The sequence below is a fragment of the Rhinopithecus roxellana genome, chromosome 8 (assembly GCF_007565055.1).
Source record: "Rhinopithecus roxellana isolate Shanxi Qingling chromosome 8, ASM756505v1, whole genome shotgun sequence".
NCBI lineage: Eukaryota > Metazoa > Chordata > Mammalia > Primates > Cercopithecidae > Rhinopithecus > Rhinopithecus roxellana.
The window spans coordinates 16,824,617-16,834,210 of record NC_044556.1 but is presented as its reverse complement, the minus strand read 5'-3'; the positions used below and the strand labels follow the sequence as shown (position 1 = coordinate 16,834,210).

The 9,594-nt window shown below is 53.2% G+C and overlaps 1 protein-coding gene across 1 annotated transcript; it reads right to left on the bottom strand.

Moving 5' to 3' along the window:
• Positions 1 to 991: 991 nt before the first annotated feature.
• Positions 992 to 6,580, bottom strand: MVB12A (multivesicular body subunit 12A). Its single transcript, XM_010361447.2, has 9 exons — positions 6,392 to 6,580; positions 6,206 to 6,304; positions 5,982 to 6,078; positions 3,830 to 3,956; positions 2,657 to 2,776; positions 2,475 to 2,581; positions 2,207 to 2,268; positions 1,597 to 1,653; positions 992 to 1,365 (listed from the first exon to the last, which is right to left on the bottom strand). Exons 1-9 carry the CDS (start codon positions 6,479 to 6,481, stop codon positions 1,303 to 1,305), a joined length of 822 nt encoding a protein of 273 aa, XP_010359749.2. The 5' UTR covers positions 6,482 to 6,580; the 3' UTR covers positions 992 to 1,302.
• Positions 6,581 to 9,594: the final 3,014 nt, after the last annotated feature.

Genomic DNA, 9,594 nt, shown 5'->3' with positions numbered 1-9,594 from the left:
TGTGGCCTCAGCATCCCTGTCGCAGTTTGTCTATCTGGAAAACGGCAACAAAACCTGGGCTTCCCAGTGGGTTGTAGGGAGACTAAATGAGGTAATAATGGTGTATCACGTGTTGGGGATGTGGCCACTGCAATAGAAACAGTATTTGTTTTATTGTTATGCCCAATGATGGAGGGCCGAGACGAGGTCTTCTCTATGGTCTAGCATCCAGACTCACTCACTCCCTGAGCCTCAGTTTCCCACTCTGTAGAATGGGAGACCCAAGCCGGGCGCGATGGCTCACGCCTGTAATCCCAACACTTTGGGAGGTCGAGGTGGGCGGATCACCTGAGGTCAGGAGTTCAAGACCAGCCTGGCCAACACAGTGAAACCCCGTCTATAGAAAATACAAAAAATTGGCCGGGCGCAGTGGCTAAAGCCTGTAATCCCAGCACTTTGAGAGGCCGAGGCGGGTGGATCACGAGGTCAGGAGATCAAGACCATCCTGGCTAACATGGTGAAACCCTGTCTCTACTAAAAATACAAAAACTTAGCCGGACGTGGTGGCGGGCGCCTGTAGTCCCAGCTACTCGGAGGCTGAGGCAGGAGAATGGCGTGAACCCGGGAAGCGGAGCTTGCAGTGAGCTGAGATCCGGCCACTGCACTCCAGCCTGGGCGACACGGCGAGACTCCGTCTCAAAAAAAAAAAAAAGAAAAGAAAATACAAAAAATTAGCCGGGCGTGGTGGCAGATGCCTGTAATCCCAACCACTCGGGAGGCTGAGTGAGGAGAATCGCTTGAACCCCAGAGGTGGAGGTTGCAGTGAGCCAAGATCCTGCCATTGTACCCCAGCCTGGGGCACAGAGGGAGACCCTGTCTCAGCAACAAACAAAAACCGGAGACCCAGCAGCACCGCCTCCCCGCCATTTCACCCACTTGCCCAGTGCAAGAGTGGCCGAGTCTCAGCTCCACGTGCCTAGTGTGGAGAGGCGGCAGGATCGGGACTCCAAAAGGCGTGAACCAGGTAGTGTTTATTGCCAGGAGGACACCCGTGCTGCCTCCGGACCCCAGAGGGTTTTGACACGAATGACTTAAAGGCACTGGCTTCTGTCCAGCTCCAGCCCTGCCCGGCAGGGCCTGTGGGTGGAGACCCCATCACCACGCAGCCTCGACCCGCCCCCTCCTCCAGAGCTGCAGCTCCGCCCAGTGGCTGAAGATAGCAAAGCCTTGCAGGGCGGAGGTTCCCAGGATGCAGAGAGGCGGGGTGGCTCCAGGCTGGCCGGGGGTGGCGTAAGGGGGCTCTTCCCACGGACGGGTGAAGAACTACGAGACGCTGGGGGGCAGGCGGGCAGCCGCGGTCTTCTCCACCACGAAGCCGTAGTTATACTGGGGGAAGGGGAGAGTGAGAGTGAGCAGGTGCCAGAGTAAAGAGAGGACCAAAGCGGGGGTGACTGAGGAATGGCAGAGGGGGTACTTAGGGACTTGAGTGGTCTTCAGCCCTGGAGAGATGGGGTGTGTCTGGGGGCACGTAGGGATGGGGAAGACTGGGAGAGCCTGGGGCGGAGGGGGGTTGGGGTCCCAGCCCCTCAGGCACCTCCTCCCTAGCCCTGCACCCACCTCCTCCTCAATGTCCGCCAGAGACTTGATGGTCAGGTCCCCAAAAGCAGAGAAGGCCTGGCGGGAGAGGTGGATCAGTCTTGGGCCCGATCTCAACCTGAAACCCCCTTTCCCTCGTCTTCAAGGAGTCCTGCCCTCCCCCTCACCCCCACATTCCCCGAATATTCCCTGGGTCATCACTCCCCCTTCTTTTTTTTGTTTTGTTTTGTTTTTGGAGACAACGTCTCTAAAGCCACACCTGGTTAATTTTTGTATTTTTAATAGAGACGGGGTTTCACCATGTTGGCCAGGCTGGTCTCCATCTCCTGACCTCAAATGATCCACCTGCCTTGTCTCCCAAAGTGCTGGGATCACAGGCGTGAGCGACTGCGCCCGGCATCCTTCCCCCTTCTTGTCACAGCCTCTAGCTACTGGTGTCCAGCTGCTTTCCTTGGATGGACCCCTCCCCATTCTGAGACTGAAGACCTTCTAGCTGCCACCTGGAGGTGACACACTCCAGCCTCAACCCTGGACCTGGCCCTCTGTGCTGGGGCGCTGGATACAGGGATGTCCTGGCACCCAGAATGGTGATGGCAGGCGCAGACCCAGGCTCCCTGAGACCCCAACTCACCAGGGGGCTGCAGCTCTTGCCCTCAAATCGTGGGTGGAGTGTGAAGGGAACCCCATCCATGGCTGAAAAACATGTGGGAGGGGAGGAGGTGAGGTGTAGGGAGCTGTCCACCCCACCTGCAGAGGCCAACCCCACACAGCCTGGCTCTTTCCATCTTTACAGAATCTAGAGCTGGGAGAGGGAGGTAGGAAGATCCTTCCTGGTCATGTAATCTCAAGACAATCACACCCTCCACCTCCATACCTCAGTTTCCCCACCCTGTGCTCACCTGAGATGCCATAGAGACTAGAGGCCTCGTAGATGGAGTCATTCCGCCGCAGCGTGGATGCCCGAGAGCCCAGCCTTGACGGTGTCCGCTCCAGGAGGCCGCCCTTACTGGAGGTGGGATGACTCAGGTTAGGCTTCATCCTACCCCCACGGCCACCCCCACTCCGATGCCTGAGGGCTCACCTCGGCTGGCTGGCTGCATCCAGAGAGAGGCCCTGCATGTCCCGGCTGAGACCTCGGGGCTTGGGCACTGGCCTCGGGGCCTTGGCCTTCTTGCACCAGATGGCAAAGCCGCCCATGTCCCTGGACCAGGAGGGAAGGTGGGAGGGATGCTGGCCTCATGTGGGGCCAGGGTTGAGGATAGCCCCTGGGAAAGGCAGAGCACCTGGGCCTCTAGGTGACCTCCGTCTTTTGGGGGATTTTTTTTTTTTTGAGACCAAGTTTCACTCATGTGGCCCATGCTGGAGTGCAACGGCGTGATCTCGGCTCACTGCAATCTCCACCTCCCAGGTTCAAGCGATTCTCCTGCCTCAGCCTCTGGAGTAGCTGGAATTACAGGCAACCACGCCCAGCTAATTTTTTTTTTTTTTTTTTTTAGTAGAAACAGAGTTTCACCATGTTGGCCAGGCTCGTCTCGAACTCCTGACCTCAGGTGATCTGGCTGCCTCGGCCTCCCAAAGTGCTGGGATTACAGGCGTGAGCCACCGCACCCGGCCTTTTGAGGGATTTTTGTTTTAGTATCTTGACCCGCACCCTAAGCACCACGCCAAACTAATACTGCTGGGTTCAAATCATCATTCTGTCTACTTTATTTTTATTTATTTTATTTTATTTTATTTTATTTTATTTTATTTTATTTTATTTTTGAGACAGAGTCTCACTTTGTTGCCCAGACTGGAGTGCAGTGGCACGATCTCAGCTCACTGCAACCTCCACCTCACAGGTTCAAGCGATTCTCCTGCCTCAGCCTCCCAAGTAGCTGGACTACAGGCGTGTGCCACCACGCCCGGCTAATTTTTTGTATTTTCAGTAGAGATGGAGTTTCAACATGTTAGCCAGGATGGTCTCGATCTCTTGATCTTGTGATCCGCCCATCTCTGCCTCCCAAAGTGCTGGGATTACAGGTGTGAGTCACCGCGCTCAGTCCTGTTCTGTCTACTTTAGACACCAAGTCACTGACTCCTAATGACAGTCCTACAAGATGTTATACATGTCTCGGTTTTAACATGCAGACTCTGAGGCTCAGAAGGTGGCAGAAGGTACAGGAGACCTCAAGGTTGTCCCTGAGGGTCAGATTCGCGAGATCATGAGTTGGGAGGGCAGGGAAGGTAGCTAGACACTGGGGGGTGGCCCTACCCTATTCGAAGGTATCCAGGCACTGTCTTGGTCTTTCCACTCAGCTGGACATCAAACACAGCTGTGTCTGCAGCTCCCAGGGGCAACAGCTTCACACACATGCGTTTCTTCTTGGACACAGAGGCCTCTGGGAGTGGGGGGCAGGGGAGTAAGAGAGGGAAGCCAGGAAGGGGTGGGAGGGCCCAAAGATGACTCCAGGATGAGGCTCACCAGGGTGCTGTTTAAGGCAGCCGCATGGACAGCACTGGGGATGGGGGGTGGGAGGAGTGGTTAAATCATGAATGGTATAGATGAAGGAGGGGGATTCCAGGCAGCCTTTAGGAGCCACTGGAGTAGGCTGATCTTTGGTGATACGAAGGTGCATTCATGGGGTGGCTAGCTGTGGAATCAGACAGAGCTGGGTGCCCATCCTGGCCCTCAAAGCTTACTTTCTCTGAGTCCTCTAATCCTATAGAAGTTGGCCAACTAGCACCTGTGAGCCAAATCTGGCTCAAGGCCTGTTTTCTTTCCTTTTTTTTTTTTTTTTGGAGATGGAGTTTCGCTCTCTCACTCAGCCTGGAGTGCAATGATGCGATCTCAGCTCACTGCAATCTCCGCCTCCTGGGTTCAAACAATTCTCCTGCCTCAGCCTCCCGAGTAGCTGGGACTACAGGCACCCGCCACTATGCCCAGCTAATTTTGTATTTTTAGTAGAGACAGGGTTTCATCATGTTGGCCAGGCTGGTCTGGAACTCCTGACCTCAGGTGATCTGCCCGCCTCAGCCTTCCAAAGTGCTGGGATTACAGGTGTTAGCCACCACACCTAGCCTAAGGCCTGGTTTCATACAGCTCATGAGTTAAGAATGATTTTTACATTTTTAAGGAATTGTAAAAAAAAGAATATGAACATACATCATCTGGCCTGTAAAGCCTAAAATATTTACTATATGCACTTTACATAAAAGTTTGTCGGCCGGGCGCAGTGGCTCAACCCTGTAATCCCAGCACTTTGGGAGGCCGAGACGGGCGGATCACGAGGTCAGGAGATCGAGACCATCCTGGCTAACATGGTGAAACCCCATCTCTACTAAAAACTACAAAAAACTAGCCGGGCGAGGTGGCGGCGCCTGTAGTCCCAGCTACTCGGGAGGCTGAGGCAGGAGAATGGCGTGAACCCGGGAGGCGGAGCTTGCAGTGAGCTGAGATCCGGCCACAGCACTCCAGCCTGGGTGACAGAGCGAGACTCCGTCTCAAAAAAAAAAAAAAAAAAAAAAAAAAGTTTGCCAACTCTCAGAAAAAAATAAAGAAAAAAAAATGTTTGGCCGGGCGCGGTGGCTCACGCCTATAATCCCAGCACTTTGGGAGGCCCAGGCGGGCGGATCACCTGAGGTCAGGAGTTTAAGACTAGCCTGACCAGCATGGAGAAACCCCGTCTCTATTAAAGATACAAAATTAGCCGGGCGTAGTGGCACATGCCTGTAATCCCAGCTACTCGGGAGGATGAGGCAGGAGAATCGCTTGAACCCGGTAGTGGGAGGTTGCGGTGAGTCGACATCGCGCCATTGCACTCCAGCCTGGGCAACAAGAGCAAAACTCTGTCTCAAAGAAAAAAAAAAAAAAAAAAGTTTGCCAACTCTAGTATGAATGAATATAGCCTGAGTCTAATAAAAATGACAAGAACGGGTGGGAAAGTTCAGGTGGGGCTGGGAAGGTCGCACTAGGGTTATGGGCCCCAGAAAAGGAGGGGTAGGAAAGGGTGAAGGTGACATCTCAGGGAGGAGGCAGAATGAGCTATAAAGAGGAGAAAAAAAAGTGCTCCAGGCAGAGAAAGCGGCGTGTGCAAAGCCTGGAAATGAAAAAGAGAGCTGCGCAGTGGTTTTGCTTGGCTATGGTGTAAAAAGACACAAGTAGCACAACAGTAGTGAAACAGGTGGCGTGGACTGAACTCTTAACTCAAGGATGGAGGCTGTGCCAATCACATCGCACATTTGAATTAGGACAAGGAATGTCGGTCCACCCTAGGGCAGGGCTCTGAGTCCTCAGCCAACCCTGTCATCTTGACCCCGTGTGCCGGGCGCAGCCGAGGCTCAGATACCGCGCGCCCGTCGTCCCTCCTCCCCCGCTCCTCCCTGCGAGGGACCCGGACAACTCTCGCCTCCGACGCAGGCCTTACTGGAATCCATGGGGTCGCAGACCGGGGAGAAGCCCAGCGGCAGGGGGCTCTTGTCCACCACGATCTGGATATCGGCCACCACGTTCTCCTGGGGGTTCTGGGGGTGGAAGGGGGACACAGCGAGGGTGGCCTAGCAGCGGGGACAGCGCAGCTGGCATAGGGCACCGTGAACGGGCAGGGGAGGTGGGCAGACCCTGGTGGTCCCGAAGGTGGGCACCCCTTACCTCTAGGCTGCCCAGAGAACTAAGGCACAGGAAGTAGCCAGATTTCTGCGCGAAGCTCTTGCCAAAGCTGGCGGGTGCCCCCTCGACGGTGCAGGAGATCTACCGGGAGGACGCGGGTCACCGCCGGACTCCCACCCCACAGCGGCTGCCTCCCCCATTCGACCCCCGCCCCTCGACGTCGCTCACCGCGCTGAACCCCCGCGGCGGGGGTGCAGAGGCCGACGACCAAGCCAGGCCAGCCAGCGGCGTCGAGTCTGTCCCGGGTACGGGATCCATCCTGCGAGCGGAGCGCCGAAGGCGGGGTAGTGGGGGACAGCCTGGAACCTCGGAGCAGCCTCCCGACGGCAGCGCTCGCGGTCGAACTACAACTACCAGAAGGCCATGCGGGGCGGAGAGTGCTCCGGAAGCGCAGTATACGCGTGCCCGAGGGGCTGCTGGCCAATGGCGTGGGGAGGCAGGGCCACGCCCCCACGCGTCGCCCGGGTTGCGCGCGTGAGCGACGATTGCGGAAAAAAGGTCTTGCCGGCTTTCCTCGCCCAGCAAGTTCCGCCGGAAATGCTACGGCACAGGACCAAGAGACTCGTTCTCTGCAAATCTGCACTACGTTCCCCAGAATTCCTTGCGGCCTCAACAGCTAGTCTAGAGAAAAGCTCGGTGCTTAACGCAAAAGTTGGGAGGTTTGTGGCCGCAAGCAGTGGCTCACGTCTGTAATCCCAGCACTTTGGGAGGCGGAGGCGGGCGGATCATGAGGTCAAGAGATCGAGACCATCCTTGGACAACGTGGTGAAACCCCGTCTCTACTAAAAATACATTGTGAAAACTCCACAATTCCAGTTCTGGGAAATCATCCCAAAGGAAATCATCGTGAGATATGCAGCTATTGATTTAAAGAGCGAACACTGTGGGCCATCATGAGCCATGAAATCTTGGGTATAACTTAAAGAGTTATTCATAGGAACAATACCTTTAAAAGGGGAAGTATAAAAAAAGGGAAATATTAAAAAAGGGAAGTATAAAAGCATTTATTGCCTGTAGTCCCAGCTACTGGGGATGCCACCAGCAAACCGAGTTACTTCCTCACTTTGTGTAGGTGGCGAAGAAGAAACATCCAATCGGAAAAGGCAATCAGGTTTTATTCACTGGCCAGGAATGGAGGAGAGGCTCTCGCTCTAACTGCCCCTTCTCCCTCAACAGTAAAAACATGACGTTTCATTGTTTCTTCCCCTGGGTACAGGGAGAGGAACGCTAGCACGTGCAGGGTGGGACTCCAGATCTTCATACAACAAATACAACAAATTAGTATTATAATTATATATTGATGAATATGAAGGGGTGGCCTGCCCCTCCACACCTGTGGGTGCTTCTCGTTAGGTGGAACGAGAGACTTGAGAAAAAGAATAATACACAGAGACAAAGTATAGAGAAAGAAAAGCGGGGCCTAGGGGACCGGTGCTGTGCTTACAGAGGACCCACACCGGCACCAGCCCCTGAGTTCCCTCAGTATTTATTGCTCAAAAGATAAGGGAGTAAATCCGCAGTAAGACATACAGATACACGGAGATGTTCCATTTGCCCAGGGACGGGCAGGAGACAGATGTTTTTCTTTTACTGAGATTTAAGAGAATGGTACTGACCTTCAACCACAAGCAGGCTTTAAGCATTTGCCTAACAAAGCACATTCCTTACAGCCCAAAATCTTTTCAACCTTAATTACCACAGCGATGTCTCTAGCAAGGACAGGATCGGGGGTAGAGTCACAGATTAACAGCATCTCAAATACAGAGCCAAATGGAGTCTCTTAAATTTACTTCTTTCTATATAAACACACTAACAAGCCAACCTCTCTTTTCCCCACATGAATATACATCGATGATCTAAAGTCAACTAGAGGTGTCTGTTCCAGTTTGTGCCGATTTAGGGATCTTATCTTCCTCTAGTATCTGGTCAGGGGTCAAGAAGCTCTGGTGACATCCCTGGCTGTCTGCAGTCTTTAAGCAGCTGTGTGTGTGTGTGTGTGTGTATTTTTTTTTTTTTTTTTTTGGACTGAAAAACAATAAGAAAAAGAACTTTCCCAGTTATTTTATCAGGGCTGTCCTGGTAACAGGGTAACAGGGAGGCTGAGGTGGGAGGATCGCTTGAGTCCAGGAGTTTGAATCTAGCCTGGACAACACAAGGAGACTCCGTCTCTAAAATGAAAGAAAGGGAAAAAAAGTATTTACTATAATAATATGCTTTTAGGCCAGGTGCAGTGGCTCACACCTGTAATCTCAGCACTTTGGGAGGCCGAGGCGGGCGGATCATCTGAGGTCAGAAGTTTGAGACCAGCCTGACTAACATGGTGAAATCCTGTTTCTACTAAAAATACAAAAAATTATCTGGGCGTGGCAGCGCGCGTCTGGAATCCCAGCTACTCGGGAGGCTGAGGCAGGAGAATCACTGGAACCCGGGAGGTGGAGGTTGCAACGAGCCGAGATCGCGCCACTGCACTCCAGCTTGGGCAACAAGAGAGAAACTCGTCTCAAAAATAATAATAGTAATAATAATATGCTTTTTTACACCCATCGGGGGAAAAGTTTAGAAAAATAGGGAACAAGTGCCCTGCGCTGCCCAGACTAGTGAACAATACAGTCAGGATGGCTAATGGTGACCCCAAGAAACCAAAGGTCAAAATGTTTGCTTATGGTTTCGTTGTGCAGATGTGCAGAGAAGAACATAAGAAAAACCGGCCGGGTGCGGTGACTCACGCCTGTAATCCCAGCACTTTGGGAGGCCAAGGCAAGCGGATTACAATGTCAAGAGATCGAGACTATCCTGGCCAACATGGTGAAACCCCGTCTCTACTAAAAATACAAAAATTATCTGAGTGTGGTGGCATGCTCCTGTAGTCCCAGCTACTCGGGAGGCTGAGGCAGGAGAATTGCTTGAACCTAGGAGGAGGAAGTTGCAGTGGCCGAGATTGTGCCACTGCACTCCAGCCTGGGCGACAGAGTGAGACTCCATCTCAAAAAAAAAAAAAAAAAAAAAAAAAAAGAAGAAGAAGAAGGAGAAGGAGGAGAAGGAGAAACCCAGAGGTCCCCATCAATTTCGCAGAATTTTCCAAGAAGTGGCCGGGCGCAGTGGCTCACACCTGTAATCTCAGCACTTTGGGAGGCCGAGGCAGATGGATCACCTGAGGTCAGGAGAGACCAGCCTGACCAACATGGAGAAACCCCGTCTCTACTAAAAATACAAAAATTAGCCCAGCACGGTGGCACATGCCTGTAATCCCAGCTACTCGGGAGGCTGAAGCAGGAGAATCACTGGAACCCGGGAGGTGGAGGTTGCAATGAGCCGAGATCACAGCATTGCACTCCAGCCTGGGCAACAAGAGTGAAACGTCGTCTCAAAAA